The following is a 20397-nucleotide window of genomic DNA, read 5'->3' on the forward strand; positions in this document are numbered from 1 at the left end:
AATCCCTAAGAAAATTATGGCTGCGCCCTTACGCCCCAGGTGAGGCGTGAACGAAAATAGACCCACCGAAAAGTCATCCTTGATTTGAATGTGTGGAAAGTCGGTCCGTATTCTCCCATATCCATCTTTATTTTTGATATAGATCCGAGTTGAGCACCACCTGATGGTGCTTTCACCATGGAAGCGTTGCAGTCCGCAGCGCTACTGCGCAAGACAAAATGCTAAGTTGCCATGTTCCGGGTGGTCGTTATTCGTTGTCGCTAAAAAAATGTTTTTTGGTTTGAGCGCACTAGTATTATTCTGACAAGATACCATTGAAAAAGCTGCTGGCAAGACTCAGTGCCCTTAGCCAGCTAGTATCCACCTGTGATGGCCGATCAGTTCGGCGGAATGCTGGAACGAGCAGCGTTCAGGACAAGCGCAGGGTCAGAAGCAGGCTCCTGACACAGCCCATCCTCTTCGAGAAGTGGGCCGAGACGGACCGCACGTGAGCGGCACTGGCGGTGGCTAACGAAACATACTTTTCCTCCTTTTTTTTCTAAATGAGCGAATGTTTCGCAGAGATGCCTTAAATCAGAGTGCTTGCTTAGCACGGTTTGTTGCGAAGGCTTTGACCGCACCGCCTCAGCAGAGCGAGCCAGCTTAGCGGTCAATATTTTACCAAAGACTGTGACGTGACACGCCATGTCGTGACGGGATCGTCCAAATGTCAGCCTGGCTGTAGTGGCTAGTTGCCAGTCGACTGTCAAAGACAAGTCACACAATCGGAGTTTTGGGAATGCGAGCCGGCGTGAGCGTCACACGTTGGTCAGAGGGGATGCGAGCCGGCGTGAGTGTCACAAGTTGGTCAGAGGGGATGCGAGCCGGCGTGAGTGTCACATGTTGGTCAGAGGGGATGCGAGCCGGCGTGAGTGTCACACGTTGGTCAGAGGGGATGCGGGCCGGCGTGAGTGTCACACGTTGGTCAGAGGGGATGCGAGCCGGCGTGAGTGTCACACGTTGGTCAGAGGGGATGCGGGCCGGCGTGAGTGTCACACGTTGGTCAGAGGGGATGCGAGCCGGCATGAGTGTCACACGTTGGTCAGAGGGGATGCGAGCAGGCGTGAGTGTCACAAGTTGGTCAGGGGGTATGCGAGCCAGCGTGAGTGTTACACACTGCTCAGAGGGGATGCGAGCCGGCGTGAGTGTCACACGTTGGTCAGAGGGGATGCGGGCCGGCGTGAGTGTCACACGTTGGTCAGAGGGGATGCGAGCCGACATGAGTGTCACACGTTGGTCAGAGGGGATGCGAGCCGGCGTGAGTGTCACACGTTGGTCAGAGGGGATGCGAGCCGGCGTGAGTGTCACAAGTTGGTCAGGGGGTATGCGAGCCAGCGTGAGTGTTACACACTGCTCAGAGGGGATGCGGGCCGGCGTGAGTGTCACACGTTGGTCAGAGGGGACGCGGGCCGGCGTGAGTGTCACACGTTGGTCAGAGGGGATGCGGGCCAGCGTGAGTGTCACACACTGGTCAGAAGGGATGTTAGCCAGCGTGAGTGTCACACGTTGGTCACGGGGTATGCGAGCCAGCGTGAGTGTCACACCCTGGTCAGAGCGGATGCGAGCCAGCGTGATTGTCACACTCTGGTCAGGGGGTATGCGAGCCAGCGTGAGTGTCACACGTTGGCCAGAGGGGATGCGAGCCAGCGTGACTGTCGCACTTTTTTCAGGGGGGGGGGGGGGCGAGCCAGAGTGACTGTCACACGTTGGTCAGGGGGATGCGAGCCAGGGTGAGTGTCACACATTGATCAGGGGGGATGCGAGCCAGGGTGAGTATCACACATTGGTCAGAGGGGATGCGAGCCAGGGTGACTGTCACACATTGTTCCGGGGGGGGGGGGGGCGGATGCGAGCCAGGGTGAGTGTCACACATTGGTCAGAGGGGATGCGAGCTGGCGTGAGTGTCACACGTTGGTCAGAGGGGATGCGAGCCAGCGTGACTGTTACACACTGGTCAGGGGGGATGCGAGCCAGGGTAACTGTCACACGCTGGTCAGAGGGGATGCGAGCCAGCGTGAGTGTCATACGTTGATCACGGGGGGGGGGGGGGGATGCGACCCGGCGTGACTGTCACACACTGCTCAGAGCCACCGACGCTCTTCTGACAGCTGAAGGAACGGCTGGTCTCGAAATAGCAGAGCTCCGTAAACACTTATACTGTGGCGACATGTCCGCAATGCCGACTCGAAGGGATGGGATGTTAAATAGCAATGTACTATCTGAGGAGCTTAGCAGACTTATGCACGGAGCCTGCCGCGACCGCACTGATCAACCATTTCTTCATAGGTTGTGAAGAAAAAGCAGTGCCTATAGCAGAAAAGTGGTCAACGGATGTAAAGAAAATGTTTTGGCGCTACGCCACTGATGTCACAATATGAAGGAATACGGAACAGCACCCTCACTCACCCAAGCACTGGAAGCGACTGTAATGTTGGAAGCTTTTTTGAACAAGTCTACGGTGCACTTATCTGGAAAAGTTAGCATCTTGAGCCTGCCGCTTTGGGTCCGGCGTTCTTGAACACGGGCTATCGAGCATCGGTTCGGTTGGTGTCTCTACCGTTCGGCAGCCATAATCTTGTTTACCTCGTTTCGGAAAAATGATGTCATTCTTTGTGGGGCATATAGGCTTGTCGGCAAACAACCCAACGGGAATATATACATGTTCTGTGGAATGTGCACCATAATGGGCACGAAGGTTAGCTTTAGCATGTTTGCCAGCGCGTGCGACAGTTGGGGTCATATCCATGGCAACCTTTCACGCCGACAAAAAGATGGCAAGCATATATTAGTGAACAGTCTGTGTGAGCCGTTAACGACGCACCGACATTCACAAACTTTGCATAATACAAAAGCTGTACCAATTGTTAGCAAACGTTGTCCGCTGCCAAATTCCCTTGTTACACAGGCCTTGACTTGCCCAAATCTTTGATGGCTTAGTCTCACCTGCGGAACACTTCTATCACGACCATTGTCGTTAAATGGATGTTTCCTAAATGCAAGGGAGCCCGCCTTGTATGTAACCACCAAGCATGGGAGATTCATGCCACCCAACCGTGGCCTCTCACTGCTGACCCAGCCACCCAGCGTCTCCGACACGGCACAGGGGGCTCCCGGCTGTAACCAAAGCCCGCTCGAGGACTCGACGCCGACCCCGGTTCATCAGCGCCGGTCTGCATGCGTCCGTCTGCTGGCCTTGCAAGGCCGGGCGTGCGACACCGAGCCGCTCTAACCAGCTGGCGATGTTTACACGTGCCCGGCATTGAGCCGATATATCCCCGCCCGTCCCCCCCCCCCCTGCCCCTGCCTACATCGACCCGGCTCGGTCTGTTGGCCGAGCCGGTCCAGCGTGCAATTTGGCCTCGACAGCTCTCTATGGCGGTTGTTGCTGACACAATAGCTGCCGGACGGGCGCTGGAAGTTCGGTTAGGTTCTTCGCCATGCAGCCTCGCGGCAATCGTCGAGTGCTGTCTGTCGTTGTGGACGAGGCTCAACAGGCTCTTGTGCTGTGTGGAACGGTTTGATAGGGGGGGAAATACTAATACGTAGGAATAATCGAAGATATAAAAAGCGATGGCGTATCAGGTCCTTTTTGTCTCCTGGTACTCAAACGAGCCAACACGTCAAGAACATTTGTAAAATGATGATGGGAGACGTTCTGCTGCTGCTGTTGCTGTGCCATCTAGTCGAACTGATGGGCTTGACACATTCACTCGTTGAATTGGTTTTTGTTTTCATCTATGCATTAGGTTGGTCAACATTATGGAGAAACTCGGACAAATCGGCAGAGGTCAGATAACTCTGTGGTTAAGATGTCTGCCTGCCCTTTCTTCGAAATTTGTAAGGAATAAATCGCCGTCTGGCTAGAGCCTGGAAGGAGGGGTTTCCAGCTGCAATCCCTGGTGTCGGCTGACCGTCCCACTAGCTAATGATGCTGACGCAAACAAGGTCATGTTACGTTATGCCACCACCTGCTGTAGAAACAATGGATACAGATGTAGGAAAAACTCATGCAGGGAATTAAAACCCTTGTGGCAAGCGCGTACGGTGGCAAACGCCATGCGCGTTTGGAAAACCTGCAAAAGGCAAGCAGATCAGCACCGATACGGCGGCCCTTGGCTCCACCAGTGGGTCAGGTCAGGCCAGCTTCATCAACAAGGCGGAAGTTCGCTCGGCTCGTCCGTCTGAAGTTCGTGGAAGACGTGGGTGGGTAATTAGCCGGAGTCAGTTTCACGGTACTATGCTCCGGTGCTATTAAACGCCATTAGCTGGACAGCTTAACCAGCTTTGCTTCTGCAGCAAGTCACTGTGATTGGAGCGAGCTTGCTATTTGGAGAACTCAGCGCCCTATAAAGGACATCAATGCTATTATGGTCTTAATTTCTACTTGCTTGCAATATACAACCAATGTTGTGCCACTTTAAAATGCCACAAAACGAAATAAAAAGTTACGCACATGATGAATACAGCAGCGCGATAAATCATTTGGCACTTACAGTTAGGAAAGCATGAGATTATGGCTTGCCACTAACATGATATTTGAGCTGGATAAATAAACATGAGCGTGCAGACATCAAGTAGCATTCTTTTGGCTTCGGTTGCCACCGAAGATGGACTTATTTCTCAGCAGACTTTGCTCTTATAACGGGATGCCTGCCACGTGCCACGTCATTAACGTGACATAAGGCATGTGTTACGTCTGTCACACACAAACCAGAACCATAATCTCTGACTGGCAGCAATTTCGATCGCAACACCTTATGGGCACGAACCCTTTGAACCAGCATCGTTGCTTAATAAATGCACCCACGGTGTTTAGATTTGGGCAGTTATGTATCGAGCACTCTAGGCAAAGAATGGCTTCTTTCCAAAACACAGACGAACAGTATTGCATGAGATCTCCACCCCTCAGCGATGTGCGACCAGTAAATAGCGGCGCCTGGGCGGCCCGGGCCTGGCTCGTTTGAACATCCCAGTGCCGCCCGGGCCCGGCTCGTCTGGATGTCCCAGTGCCGCCCGGGCCTGGCTCGTTTGGACATCCCAGTGCTTCTAGGGCACGGCTCGTCTGGACGTCCCAGGGCCGCCCGGGCCTGGCTCGTCTGGACGTTCCAGTGCTACTAGGGCCCGGCTCGTCTGGGTGTCCCAGTGCCGCCGGGGCCGGTTCGTCTGGACGTTCCAGTGCTACTAGGGCCCGGCTCGTCTGGACGTCCCAGTGCCGCCGGGCCGGGCTCGCCTGGACGTCCCAGTGCCGCCCGGGCCCGGATTGTCTGGGCGGTGCCCTGATGGCCGCTGGCCGTCAATATCCGCCTCGGCGATAACGAGTCGCGTCTCCAATTGTAGCGACGGCACCGGTCGCGATCACAGGATGAGCGGGCCTAATGAGCCGTGTGACGGGCGGTCAAGGCCTCTGAAGAGGACAGGAAGGGGGGGGGGGGGCGGGCTGATCTTCTGGAGGCGGTCAAGAGGTCTGAAGGGGACAGGGAGGGGCTGATCTTCTGGAGACGGTTAAGGTCTCTGAAGGAGACAGGGAGGGGGCGGGCTGATACTCTGGACGTGATCAAGAGCCCTGAAGGGGACAGGGGGGGGGGGCTGATCTTCTGGAGGCGGTTAAGGTCTCAATATTTCTGAAGGGGACAGGGAGGGGCTGATCTTCTGGAGGCGGTCAAGGTCTCTGAAGGAGACAGGGAGAGGGCTGATCTTCTGGAGGCGGTCAAGTCCTCTGAAGGGGACAGGGAGGGGCTGATCTTCTGGGGGCGGTGAAGGTCTCTGAAGGAGACAGGGAAGGGGCTGATCTTCTGGAGACGATCAAGGTCTCTGGAGGGGACAGGAGAGGGGCTGATCTTATGGCGGCGGCCTGACCCCAGTGTCAGCCTCCGCGGCTTACGTCGTGAAGATTCTCGGCGGGATTTGCGCTGAGCAGTAAACATGAGAGAAGGGTGTGCTATGGCGGCAGGCTATCCGAGCTGACCTCACTCGCGTCAGGGTCCTCCTTGATGCATATCGCCCGCCCTGGCCTCCAAGGTGTATGACGCCCCTTTGCTTATAGAGATGCCCGCTATCCACATGCTGCTGCCAGGTGCCCATCGGAATTGCCAGCAGCCTTATACTGCTGCCAGCTATTCATCGGAACGTGGCTATTTTTAAACCAGTCATGCAATTTACGACTGGGTTTGAGCGAGGTACCGAACGGTGCATTTGGCTTCATCGGCATTAAACCAGATTGCAAACAGAATGACATCGTACTGGTGGAAGTCGGAATATAGCATGCAAATTGACAAGGAATGCATACCATTGATAGGAATACGACGCGTCGGTCCAAATCATGTATTAGGTCACGTTTTCATCTACACTGGCATCCTGGTATCCGGTATTCGTATATCGAATACAGATATCTTGGTATTTAGCCCCGTATTCGGTATCAAGTTTATTTCTACGAGCTTAACTTTTTCCGTCTGGGCCAATCTGCAAGTCACACCACCTGCAACTACCTATGCCATTATCACAATAATTTCCCGAACTGCCCCATGGCCACCCCAGCCCAGAGCCATGTCATTCTAGATGCCATGTTAGGCCCAAATACGCATTCAACCTGATGCTCCAACCATCCCAGCTGTATTTCCTGGTGCCCTGCCCGGATCACGTACCCTGTCCATCCCATCACCACGCCCGCACCAGTGAGTGTCCTGTACGTCCCAGTGCTCTGTACGTTCACGTACCTCCTTCACGTTCACGTACCTCCTTCGTCCCAGACCGTGCCGGACGCGGTGGTCTTTCCTGCCGGGTGCCTTGTCCGCTCCGTCCCCTGCCCGTCTCTGTACGCTGTCCGCTCTAGTGGTCTGTCCGGTGTCCGTTGTCTAGCGGTCTGTCCGGTGTCCGTTGTCTAGCGGTCCGTCCGCTCTAGCGGTGTGCAGCCTCGTCGGACACTGAGCTTGCCCATCACAGGACCCGGCCAGAAGCCGTGCCATATAATGTCCTGTACCCCGCCCGCCCCAGTGCCATCACTCTGTCGGGCCCAGTGCCATGTCCATCCCAGCGCTTCTCCCACTTCTCCGCTCGGTACAGGCCCGTGTGCGTCACAGTGTATCGTCCGCCGCCCCAGTGCGTCACAGTGTACCGTCCGCCGCCCCAGTGCGCCCCAGTCCGGTCCAGCCTTGTCCGCCCCAGGATCACGCCGTCCGGGCACTCTGCACGGACGTCCGTCGCCATTAGCCCGGCATTGTGTCGGCGGACGCGGCTGTTCCATGGTGCTCCCGGGCGGCCCCGCGCCGCTCCTGCCATCGGCTCGGCTTCAATGGCGGCTGCTTACGGGAATCGACCGGGCCCACTGGTCCGATTGAATGTAATTAGGCCGTTAGTGCGACAGCTGCCCCCGGTGCTCAGGCTGACGGGGCAGTGGCACCGCACTTACTGCCCCAGGGCAGTCCGGGGAGGACCGGAGAGGCGTTTGAGGTGCACTCAGTTGTCACGCGCACGCGATACAACACATCGGAACTGCCAGTAGATGTGTGGCGCCCACCTCGTGCTCGATGGGTCTTTGCGAACACACTGCCCACCCGAAGAATATCTGAATATGCATATACATACGCATATATGCGCACATAATATCTATGTAACACGCGCATATACAATTATATACATATAAATGCATGTGTACATATATGTATATATGTATATGCATACATATGTATGTACATATGTATATTCCAGAACACATTTCACACCTTGGGATCGAACTTTGACGGTGCTCGTTGCGTTTCCTTTGAGGCCAGTAGCACTCTTCCCTGTGCGTCTCCCTTCCACGCAGCACTCCCAGCCACTCAGCGGCAGGCGCGCTTTCTTGGCGGCCGCCACCGCAGGCGCGTCTCCTGCCCAGGAGACGAGGCCGCTAATTCATGGCACTGTCGCTAATTTGTAATTAGGCGGGACGTAATAGCGTGGTGGAGGGCCGAGCCGGGCTGCGGCAGCGCCAATCACTCGGGAGTGTCTGGGTGGGGTCTGTTGGTGCCGCCGGAGACGGCGCTGGGGAGGGAAGGAGAGGCGGAGCGGGGAGGAGAGAGGAGAGAGGAGCGCCGAGGAGGAAAGGAAAGGTGGAGCGGGCAGGGAGAGAGGGGAGAGGAGCGCTTGGTGGGAGGAGAGATGTCGCTGGGGAGGGGAGGTGAGGCAGAGTGAGGGAGGGCAGGAGAGGTGGAGAGGGGGAGGGGGAGGGGGAGAGGAGCGCTGGGTGGGAGGAGAGACTCACAGGGGAGGGAAGGATGTGTGGCATACATCTCTCCCTCCCCGCGGAGCGGGGAGGGAGAGAGGGGAGAGTAGTACTCGGTGGGAGGAGAGACGGCACTGGGTAGGGGGAGAGGGGAAAGGAGTGCTGGGATGGAGGAGAGACGGCACTGGCGGGGATGATACAGCACTGGAGAAGAGAGAGCAAAGAGGCAGTTGCGGGAGAAGAGGGACGGCACTCGAAGAGAGGAAAAGGCAATAATGTGGAGATAAGAAACGGCATTGGTGAGCATGATGGACGGCACTTAAGAAGAGGGAAGACAGTGATAATAGTGGGAAAGAAGAAAGACGTTGCTGGGGCAGACCAGAGATGTCACGGAGAGAGGGGGAGTCAGTAACGAGAGGCCCCAGAGACGGTGCTGGGTAAGGTGCTGGGCGAAGCGACAGAGACAAAAAAGAGAGGAGGGGCGATGGCACTGGGCTGAAGGAAGACGACATTGGGGGACAAGACAGCGGGCAATATGGGAGATGAGAGAGAGGACTGAGAGAGAGGAGGGACATAGCTGAGAGAGAGAAGGAAAAGAACCGAGAGAGGGAATAGATGCCGCTGAGGTAAATAAAAGCCAGCATTAAGGATAGGGAAGTGAGGGACCGCATTGGAGGAGAGGAGCGACAGCGCTGCACTGGTGAAAAGTAGAGACGGCACTGGCAAGAACGAGTGCGAGACAGCAGGGAAGGTCGAGACAGGAGATGGTCGTTTTAGGCTTACGACATGAAGAACAGAGGAATGCGGGGAAGTAAGAGGCTTCCATTGGTGGGTGCGCATTTTAAGACTATTCTTATTCACGGGTAGAGATGGAGACCACCTACTGCCGAGACTGCAGAGCGGCCAAGCGGGAGAAAGTGGTGGACAAAATCGAGGAAAGGCTGCTGTGCAGCTGTGCAAAGCTTGTGAAACCTATGCCTCCACATCTTCGTTTTTTCTCTGGACCATAAAAGTGCAAAACATGTCTCAGGAGTGGTGATAAAATTGCCGCGCAGTAATCCAAGATGTACAATTTGCCTGCCACGCACCACTGTTGTCCATGCGTTTGCGCTTTGGTACGCCAGCTGTGTGTCCTTTATGGTTGATCTGAAGATCGCTGAACTTTCAATGGACAATCGCTTAGCCCGTAAACTTTTGGCTGCAGGCTTAGTTTGCCTTCAAAGAAATCTCTGCCAGTTAAATTCAACGCCAGAGCTATTGTCCATTGTTTAACTTGATGCGCTGCCTCGGACGGGATCGGCGGCATGATACATAAGTGAGACGGCAGTTCATCTGGCAGCGCCTGGCGCCACCCGGCAGTTAATCTGGCAGAGGCGGACGCCGCTCGGCAGTTGATCTGGCAGCACTGGGCGCCGCTCAGCAGCTGATCTGGCAGCGCCTGGCGCCACCCGGCAGTTGATCTGGCAGCGGCGGACGCCGCTCGGCAGTTGATCTGGCAGCACTGGGCGCCGCCCAGCAGCTGATCTGGCAGCGCCTGGCGCCACCCGGCAGTTGATCTGGCAGCGCCAGACGCCGCTCGGCAGTTGATCGGGCGGCACCGGGCGCCGCTCGGCAGTTGATCTGGCAGCACCGGGCACCGCTCGACAGTTGATCTGGCAGCGCCGGGTGCCGCTCGGCAGTTGATCTAGCAGCGCCGAGCGCCGCTCGACAGTTGATCTAGCGGCGCCAGACCCCGCTCGGCAGTTGATCTAGCAGTGCCGAGCGCCGCTCGACAGTTGATTTAGCGGCGCCAGACCCCGCTCGGCAGTTGACCTGGCAGCGCCAGACGTAGCTCGGCAGTTCACCTGGCAGCGCCGGGCGCCGCTCGGCAGTCGACCTGGCAGCGCCAGACGTAGCTCGGCAGTTGATATGGCGGCGCCAGACGCCGCTCGGCAGTTGATCTGGCAGCGCTGGGCGCCTCTCGGCGGTTCGCGGCGCCGTCCCTAGCGGCTCGTCCCGGCGCGCTCCCCGCCTGTTGTCCCCGGCCGCCGGACGCCCAGACGGGGCCTCCGCGCGGCGGGGCCGGCAGCGGTGTCGTGTTTTTTTTCGCCGGCGCCGACGGCAGGTCGATGTCGTCTCGCCCGGCTCCGGACGGCCTGGCGCCGCTACGGCAGTCAGCCACCTGGGGCCGGGCACCGGGGCTGGGACACTGGTACGAGACGGCCCACACAGCAGCGTCCTCCATGGCCGCCGGCCGTGGAGAAACGCTGTCGAGGCGATGACCCGCAGCTAAAGAATGACAGGCTGACATCGACACGCTGGCGGATCGGGTTGATTCTGATGGCGCATTTGAAAGAAGTTTCATATAAGCTTAGATGTGCTTGTTATCTTTTTTGTGGCAAAACTTGGTCTTAACTTGGCGGCTGAGTAGTGCTTCAGGTGTTACATTAAGCCGTTGCGTTTTTGAATTCCAAGAACCGTTCAGTGCATGGAGCTTCGAAAACAGCTATCACATTGGAGTTGTACAGAAATTGGTTATGTTTTAAGGCGATGTATGCCGTTTAACAGATACCACTCCCAGAAGTTAACGCGGCACGAGAGTTTGAAGTAGCTCATAGGTTACACTGAAAAACAGTGGGGTGTCCTGTCTCTTACGTCAGCACCTGACACACCTCAAATGCATGAGCAAAGCGATTGACGATTTACCAACAACCGTCATCTTGTAGTCGTCAACGGAAACGAGTTTAATAAGTAGGCTCAATGTTATTTATGGCCAGATTCCCGTTTTCGCCCGTTTCATCCACATCATCGATGTCCTGATAAGCCACGTGGTGTACTAAGTACGCTCAAAATACGCGCAATGTCTGGTTGATCGATTTTGTAATATGTCTATGTTTATGCATATGTATTGTATACGTTTCGTCAAGCAGTGCAGTGCACTCCAATCAAAATAGGTTATCCTTCTCTTAAGGTTGGTTGGCTTCTATTAGGAGGTTTTGCCGCTCGGGGACTAGGGAATTAGAACATAGTGCTGTTCTGGCGTTTTTTTTTCCTTGAGTGTAGCCAATGTATTTCTAAGCACGTTCGCACATCTTTTTCTCGCTGCCCCCCCCCCCCCCCTCCCCCCTTGCGACCACAGCTTCCTTAATGCTGTGATCCGAGGCTATAGCGGGAGATGCTCTCCCGTCCGAGTTCACGTTATCATGTAAATCGGCTTGCAGAGAAAAGCTTTCCCTCGCTTATCAACGTCATATCTGAAATCTAGCGTTATCGCGGAGATTTGCTGCACAAATGACAATGCTTCTAGGCTTGCCATATCGCTGCCTTATCCCGTTTCATTAAAATGACATTTTAAAATTCCGATTTTGCTGACGATAACGACAGACTGACCACGTTTTGGGGTACGGAAACAGGATGTTTTTAATGCGTCACATTTTTGTTCGCCTCCCGTGTCACGCCCTCTTTCCCTCCTCTCGGCAGGGCTGCGAACCATCATCAACGCGCTGCTGAACTCGCTGACCCAGCTGGTGGAGGTGATGTCGCTCACGCTCTTCTGCCTGATGGTGTTCGCCCTGTTCGCGCTGCAGGTCTTCATGGGCGTCTTGCGCAACAAATGCGTGCTCTCTGCCGAGACGGAGACCCAATGGCAACTGTGAGCACTCTTTCCAGACGGTTCGCTGAGCCCTGAAGTCACCTCTGGCACCATCTGCAGCGCTATTGCCGGCGCTTGCTCAAAAGGGCGCCTTCCAGCTGGGCTGGCGCGTCACTTGCTCCGAAGCCGCTCACGCGTGAAATCGCTGTTATTAAACGGCTCGAACTGTTTCCGGGATTGATTATTGGGTCTGAGAGTGACTGACGTTGACAACCCGCTGCGCTCCGGCCATTGGTTTCTCCGCGCTGGACGGCAGCTTTACGCGGAGGTGACCCTTACGCCGGCGTCTCTAATAGACTCGTCGCTGTAGCGGATGCACTGAAATATCTGGTCAGAGGGAGAGCACACGCTTGACTGGAGGCTATCAGCCAGGCCGTGCAGTGCGCAGCTGCCGTCTCATTGAATCGCCTGCCAGACGGCTATAGACGGCGCAGTCTGCTACGTTGCTTTCCCAGCCAGAGCAAACAGCGGAGGGCTTCGAGGCCTGACGAGGCGTCACTTTGCAGGCACACGAACGACAGCTCATTCTGGGCGAAGGACAACCACACGGAGGACTTTATGATCTGCGGGAATGGCTCCGGGGCGCGGTGAGTGTGAAGTCAGATTTGTCTTGGAACTGGTGGCGATAATGTCCCGCGGCAGCAGCTCCCAAAGACGCTCCCCGGTCGCGATACGGCCTCGCGGCACTCACTCCTGTGTCGTTATTGTGCGATGCATAGCGGCCGGAGAGGCCGACGGAAGAGCTGCGCCACGGAGTAATGGTTGAGCCCGCTCCGCTCTCTGACGGGTCGTGGGCGTTTGGGGAGGAGAAGGGGGGGGGGGGGGGTCGAAATCATTCGGAGTAGCTCGAAAGACGTTTCACTTCCCATTGTGAATGGTCAACGTCCTCACTTAATGGCCCGTTTCGGTTAACGTCGTGGGCACTAGATTGGTGTCTCTCAATTGCATGTTATCGGGTCACATTGCCGCCAAGGCAGCTGTATCTCACCAGGCTTCCCATCACCCGCCCCACCAGCACCAGGTCTTAGTGCCGCCATTTGCTGCGGAACTAATGCACCGGAAACATTAAGAGCACGGAGCCGGTTTTAATGCAGGCGGATATACACGCACTCCGCATAAATTTAGTTTGGGCCGCGTTGTGGGCGCCCATAGCATGACAGCAGCAATCTCGGAAAGTAGCCCGCCGTCATGCTCTCGACACCGTGCATTATGCGCTTGGCGTGCATATTTCGCGGCGCACGGCCAATCGGTTCTAATCCATTGTAGCTCACTCATGAAATCACACTCCCGTGTGACGTCATTATCCCATCGCGTAACGGTACATCCAGCGTATGACCACCTGTTATCGCCCTGTGTGACGCCACATTCGCCTTGCGTGACGTCACATTCATATTCTTCCGTTCGCAGGCAATGTCCGGATGGCTACAGCTGCCTGCCAGGGATAGGGGAAAACCCGAATTTCGGCTACACGAACTTCGACAACTTCCTTTGGTCCATGCTGACTACCTTCCAGCTGATCACACTGGACTTCTGGGAGGACGTCTACAACAAGGTGATGGAGCCCCAGTAGGCTGACAAACCGCCGGTACGGGTGCGGGCGGCGCTGAGGGAGTCGTAGCCTCTGGTCATAATCCCTGTTCCGCTACTCCCATGCTGAAAGGTGCAATTGAAAGCTTGCATCATGGTGGTGGCGCGCGCACATGGGAGTGGCCACACCGTGCCGACATGTCGACATGGTGGGTGACGTACGCCGACCTCGGTCGACCATAATGTCCGTAAACCCCGCTGATGACACGTCAGTCTATGGACCTCTGACTGGGGTGCGGACGTCACCTCTATCGACTGCGGACCGTGGCTCGGTTGGGACTTTTTCGAAGCTCGATTGCGGAGTGGATGTCCGGGACGCCAAGCTGTGCAGCGCGCTCGTGCCCTGCTGAGCCAGGCCGCGCGCGCGCTAACCTCCCCGTCGCCTTGACCGTCAGCAGACACGGTGGCAATCGATGGAGCGTCGCTCAATGCCGCGTCACCGGCACTCGGCCCGCTTTCGCTACGGTCTCCAGGCCCGTACACAATGCAGCATGAACATAACCCAAACACTATAGACACGCATGCGGAGCCATAATGGATTAGCCGTCCGCGGGGCGCTTTTGATCTTTCCGTTGCCACAGGGGGTCAGGCATGCTGGCATTTCGACGTGTAATTACTCGGCTACATGCAACAGATGCGTGAATAAGTTCGCGATGCTTAGCAACTTCCCGCCTTCGGGGAGCCAGAAAAAGGATAATCGGCCCTGACATTTGGACTGACAGGGGTCGGATGCATGTGGCTGGCCACTAGGCGAGACACACGGGCGGAAAAAACATACTGAATGTCAAGTTGGTTTCCTAACCTTATGGTCAAGTTCGTCCCCTTATCTACACTTTCGGCTTTTCGTTCATTTTTTCCTCCGTTGCTTCGTTCTACCTTCCCTCGACCCCTCGGACAATGCGGACACGACATATGTGTCTGCAGGCGTCAGCTTGACATCCAATGTCCTGCGTGTCCAGCCCCATGTCGTGCCGTTGTTGACATGACCAGCAAGGCCGGCCATTTTGTCCCATCTCCCCTGCGGCATGCCAACCAGCGTCAGCCGTGTTGTACAGTCCGCCCGCGACCCGGCCGCCCCCGTGGGGCCCGTCGCGCCCGTCCAGCAGCGCTGCGCACATGGTCGGCACGGCCCGGCCATTTTGTCCCGTCTCCCCTGACCCGGCATTGACCGGGCCCCTCACCTCAGTGGCACACCATTGACCGGAGGGACATAGTCGACCCTCTGGTTTCTTCAAGAACGATCGGGCCGAGTTAGAAAAATATAAATGCCAATCGATAGCCCTCTGGCATGCGGTCTCAGAGCATCCGAAGAACTGGAGCGGCTCCCGCCGCCACGGCAGACCGGAGCTCCGCCGCCCGGCGCTACCGATCTGAGCTTTCCTGGACAGGGAGAATATGCACCGCAATTAATTTCAAGCCATTACTGAGTCTCACTGCTGCAGACCATTATTTGAGACGTGGTACAGGCATTTCCATAGTTGCATCTAGGACCGTTGCTTTACAAAGTTGAGATTAAGGATACAAACTTTTCATGTACAACGTTGAGACCACAGACATCTTCCTTCCTTCGGTTTTTGTGTCAGTTTGCCTTCGGCAATGCACTTCTGTCAAAAATCGGCAAATATTACGTCACTCTTACGCGACGCACACTTTACGTATTGCGGCTTTATAGTTGCTATGTTGGCACCAGACAGAACTGATCAATTGAGAGGTATGAAAAGTTGGATACAGAAAAATAAGAGCAAAAATCCGACGACGTTTTTTAATTATGGCGAGTACTCGAAGGGGGAGCAGTTATGACTGCCCTCGGTAAATACCGGCTAGGGCATGTCAAGCAGCGCAAGGCAAGCTGTACAGACCATCTGCGATCTCGGTGCGCCATGGTGCCTGTCGACCCAGTCCATCCGCACTGCTCACACCGCTGCTGCCCCTGCCCGCTGCCTTGTTCGGCACAGACAGGTGGTAGCTTGCTGCACCCGTGGGTCTGCCGCTCCGCCGATCTGCGCCGCTCACGCCGCCCACCGCCCACCGCCCGCCGGCCCGTCGTGCTCCCCCGGCGCGGGCGGACCCGGGGGACAGGCCGGCCGGCGGCCGGCGGCCGGCGGCGCGGCGAGTGTTTTTGTGTGTTGCTGTTATTGAATTGGCTCTCGAGGCCCGGTGTGAGGAGCGGCGCGGGGAGGGTGACAACGATCAATGCTGCGGCGGGTGTGGTCCGGTCAGGACGGCAAGAACCGGGCAGCTGCGCCCCGGCTGTCGGCTGTCCGAGCCTGCGACCCCCCGAAAGAACACCGGGCGGCGCCTGGCTAGTTGTCTGTCATCCGGCACCGCACGAACTCCGACCGCCGCCGCGCAGTGTTTGTTCGGCGTGGTCGGAGATGACCGCGCCGAACAAACACCGGGCGGCGCCGCGCTGGTTGCCTGAGTCTCCGACCGCGCCAGCAGTGCAGTGACGCAGCTTAGATGGAACGCCAGCGCGCACTGCTGGTGGGAGCAGTGATGACGGAGAGTGGAGTCCACGCCGACGCCAAATTCACGGCTCAGCATTCTTGACGCGAGCAGATTTTTGACAGAAGTACGCGCTATCTGGTGACAGTCGCCTCCCAGGCGGAACATTTTTACCACAGAGACCAAATATTCTTGTCTTCGTTCTATTCTGTCGGCCATCAAGCCATTTTTATAAAAATTTAATACGGACGCAATTGTTTTTGTGATAAAGCAGCGTTCGGTTCTTTTATATTGGGAATAGAATCAGAAAAGACAGCCTGAGAAATGACCGCTACAGTTTTAAGAAAAAAGCAGGGTGCTGCTATCCTCCGAATTAAAGGGAGCGCTCCACATTTAGACGGGATTTTGAACTGAAATGGCCACTTTGAAGATCATTCGGCGCAGTTCACAGCCCGTCTTCCAATGGCCAAAGACCCTCTAGTTTCTGAGCTACCGCCCGCGAAGATGTGCAGACTTCTTCGGGAAGACAAGTTCAATGTCACTCAGGCATCCGTGACGCCATAATGACGTCAGTGAAATCCTCCCATTCCATTGGTCATGCGATGATCAAGGCCAATAAAAATATAGTTGTCGAGTCTTTCATATCTAGCGTTCTTGACCACGATTTCCAGATGTAGCGACCGTCAATTAACTCTCAACCGATGCTGTGCAAGGTGCAAGGACGCGATCAAACAATGACATATTGAGGAGCACAGTTACTAAACAGCGAAATTGTGTTGACTAGGGCAGCCGTTTTCAAGCTCGAGATATACCAAAAGTTGTAAGTGAGCTTCTTTGATCATACCTGATGCTTGGTTAAGCTTCTTAAAATGTGGAGCATTCCCTTTAACTGGCGCGCTACGCCACTCGTGTCATAACGCTCTGGGGCCGCCTCTGAGTCTTTTAACGGACAACGTCTACGGGATTGATGCGACTGGGCCGTCGACCGCCGACGCCATAAGGGAGCGGGAAACCTCGTGCAGAGTTCTCCAGCCAAGCCGAGGCGCATTGCCGCTCTCACGAGAGATAAGGGAGCGGGAAACGTCATGCAGAGTTCTCCATCCAAGCCGAGGCGCATTGCCGCCCTCACGAGAGGCGTTGCCAAGCGCTCCGTTCTGCTGGCTGCCAGTATGGCCGAGTCATCGCGCGCGCTCTAACCCGCTCCGTTGTTCCAGATAATCGCTGCGATGGGTCCCTGGAGCATCCTGTTCTTCGGCCTGGTGGTCTTCTTCGGCTCCTTTTATCTCATCAACCTGATGTTGGCTGTCGTCGCCATGAGCTACGAGGAGGAGGCGGAGAACACGGAGGAGGTACGGTCAGCCTCCCCATCCCCCCGACCACCCCGCCCGAACTTCCGAGGTGGTAAAGTCAACCTCGTAGTTGATCTCAGGCCTGGCGTATCGGCCGTACACTGCTCCCCACAGCCCAAGAAGTCACTGTGTCGTGAACACTGCGCTGTAAATTGTGGCTGTCAACATGACCGATCGATGAGACAGCGGTGCGCTAATTTGGTCTAAATTGGTCCGAAAAGCACCGCGTAATACGTGACCCAACTATGAATGCTGTCCTCGACAACCCTGCCCATTTCTCATTCATATTAATCATGGCTCTCGCCACCAAATCATTTCTGGCATCACCCGAGGGATCTGTCCCATGTGACGTGCCGCGGGACATTTTCCCGGCCCGAATGTAATATTTGCCACGCCCACCCACACCGTGTGGGGCTATTGAGGTCGCGCTCTCTCAGCCACAAAGTCGCGAGTGCTGGAGTCGGCAGGGGCTATTTTCAGCGGCGTTTGTGTTATGTGAATGTCTTATGTGACGTCATGCTACGCTGCCTGCAGTCTGTGCGGTGTTGGCTTAAGCTCGTGCATCGGGGGGACGTGGTAAACGGAAAGGTCTGGCGTTGTCCTCCGTCTGGTTTTCAGCCCAAAACATTTGTTTTTGCTGTGTTGCCTGTAATACTTAAGTCCTTTCACATTTTGATACTTTCCGTTGTGATCTCGAAATTTGCTACGGCTTTAACCGAGCTCAAGCTGCATCAGCTTTTTGATCACGTCAGCAACATCACAACCCCTTAAACGTGCGAGTTTCGGAGTCCGACTCCATTGGGTCCATCATTCCCCCGGAACGACTTTCTGGCCAATCCCCCCCCCCCCCCGTGATCGCCTGCCCCTTCAAGCAAACTTCCTTACAGTCGGCATCGGCATAGAAAGCAGCACCCCATACGCGCGCTCACCGAGCCACTCTCCGGGTGCGGGTGCGCTCCCACACGGCTTGGCCGTCGCTTGCTGGCAGCGCCGTCGAAATGCAAACGATGCTAATCCCCCGCCCGGCGCGCGTGCGCTGCCGCTCGCACCTCGTCTGATTCACACGGGCTGTCGGCGGCGACGTGTCGTGCCAGGCCGGATGACCAGCCAGGTCAGGTGGCCGTGCCAGGCCGGGTGACCAGTCAGGTCAGGTGGCCGTGCCAGGCCGGATGACCAGCCAGGTCAGGTGGCCGTGCCAGGCCCAGTGACCAGTCAGGTCAGGTGGCCGTGCCAGGCCGGGTGACCAGTCAGGTCAGGTGGCCGTGCCAGGTGGGGTGACCAGCCAGGTCAGGAGACCGTGCCAGGTCGGGTGACCAGTCAGGTCAGGTGGCCGTGCCAGGTGGGGTGACCAGCCAGGTCAGGAGACCGTGCCAGGTCGGGTAACCGTGCCTGGTCAGGTGACCACGCCAGGACAGGAGGTCTTGCTAGGTCAGGTGAGCGTGCCAGGCCGAGTTACTGGGCCAGGTCAGGTGGCCGTGCCAGGCCGGGTGATCGGGCCAGGTAAATTGACCGGGTGAGGTCAGATGACAAGGCCAAGTGTTGTCACTGAGCCAGGTCAAAGCACCAGGCAAGACCACATGACCGGGCCACGTCCGGTGGCCGGGCCAGTTCAGGTGAGGGCCAGGCCAGGTCAGATAACCTCACAAACCAGAGAACCGGACCGCACCGGACACCTGGACCGGACCAGGCGGCGCTGTTGTTGACACACACCGCGACTGGGTCTCTCTAACATGATCCAACAACGGGACCAGTGACGCGAGCGCTGTTGTCGCCGCGGAGGACCGCCCCGGGCGGCGAGCTATTTTTGGCCGGGCGTCGCGTGCGGTCGACAGTTGTGCGCCGCCGCAGGCGTCATCTGCCCCGCCGCCAATCTCACACAAGGCGAGAACTTTCAATTACTGCTCGCCAGCTGAGAGGTAAAGATAGACCAGGAAATCGACCGCGCTACCAGGCGATGGATTTTAATCAAGAGCCCTTCGCAAATCAGGCAGGGTATCTGCCGGTTGTGTCATCAGCCATATGGGTCTGGTGGAAGCATGGTCCAACCCATATAGCGAGCTGATCACCCTACATTTCAGCTCGTCTTCTTCGTGAATGATTCATGCTGGCTGAAATGAACGTCCGCACCGTCTTCCTGTCCTAGGAAAGATGAGCCTTATCTGAAGGAACGTATGTAACGTAATGATTTTGCTGAGCCAAAATTTACCTTCGTCGCATAATCTCGTGAGTTCGGGATATTGGGTTGAAATTACAGGTCCGTGAGGCGCTAGCTATCTGAGGCATCCCTAATCCCATCATGTGTGTTATTCATTTCTTTTTTTTCGACTTTTCGATTCGTCTCACAAATGATGTACATTATGGATATGATTTCATGCGCTATTGCGTGTATAGCTCCAGCTTGTCGATCCCTCAGTTGTAACACAAGTGCCCATTTACAGGAGAAAACCAAGGACCTGGCCGATCACAGAGATGACTCAACCTTCAGCTTCGACCCCTCCAACCTGAAATTACACCGTCTGGACAAGGACAGCAAGTTCCCGACGATACGACTGAAAAACCGGACTCTGTTTGCCTCGTACACGTACAACAAGAAGAAGAAGAAGAAAAAGGCCAAGAAGCGGGCGGGCGACAGCGCCACGCGTGAGGACGACAGCTACGTCTCGAACGAGGGCCGCTCCAGCGTACCGCCTCCGAGCGAGAGGCGCGCGAGCGAGGACCAGGAGGAGCGCGAGGCGAGCGAGCCGCGGCCGCGCGCCACGCTCGTCGCGGAGCTGCTGAGCGTCGAGCCGGCGACGTCGCTGACAGCCGGAGATCTGCCGGGCGCCGTGCGCTCGCCGGCCACCAGTCCGCAGCGGCGGCCGTCCTCCACGGGCTTCGACAGCGCGCGCTCGCCGGGCGGCGTGGCGACCGTGGAGGTACCGTGCGACGAGTCCGAGCTGAACGTGCGCGCGCTGCCGCCGGCGGCCGGCCAGCAGCAGCCGCAGCACCCGCTGCGCTCCTCCTGCGAGCAGCTGGACGCGTCGGACGAGACGCGCGTGCAGATGTTCCCCGGCGGCGAGTCGGACGAGTACTACGTGCACATCACGACCGGGCAGCAGGCGGGCACGCCGCTGGACGAGGACGCCGTGTCGCCGTTGGCCGGGCACCGC

The 20397-nt window shown here is 56.6% G+C and overlaps 1 protein-coding gene across 1 annotated transcript in view; it reads left to right on the top strand.

Moving 5' to 3' along the window:
• The window catches only part of LOC119100031 (sodium channel protein 60E-like), an 83913-nt gene that overhangs the window by 20166 nt on the left and 43350 nt on the right, over nucleotides 1–20397 (top strand). Inside the window, 6 exon segments of the mRNA XM_037223147.1 lie at nucleotides 11696–11867; nucleotides 12374–12454; nucleotides 13275–13419; nucleotides 17114–17248; nucleotides 19687–20042; nucleotides 20094–20346. Of these exon segments, the coding sequence (XP_037079042.1) occupies nucleotides 11696–11867; nucleotides 12374–12454; nucleotides 13275–13419; nucleotides 17114–17248; nucleotides 19687–20042; nucleotides 20094–20346 (1142 nt within the window).

Source organism: Pollicipes pollicipes, unplaced genomic scaffold (assembly GCF_011947565.3).
Source record: "Pollicipes pollicipes isolate AB1234 unplaced genomic scaffold, Ppol_2.1 Scaffold_4881;HRSCAF=5763_pilon_pilon_pilon, whole genome shotgun sequence".
Taxonomy (NCBI): domain Eukaryota; kingdom Metazoa; phylum Arthropoda; class Thecostraca; order Pollicipedomorpha; family Pollicipedidae; genus Pollicipes; species Pollicipes pollicipes.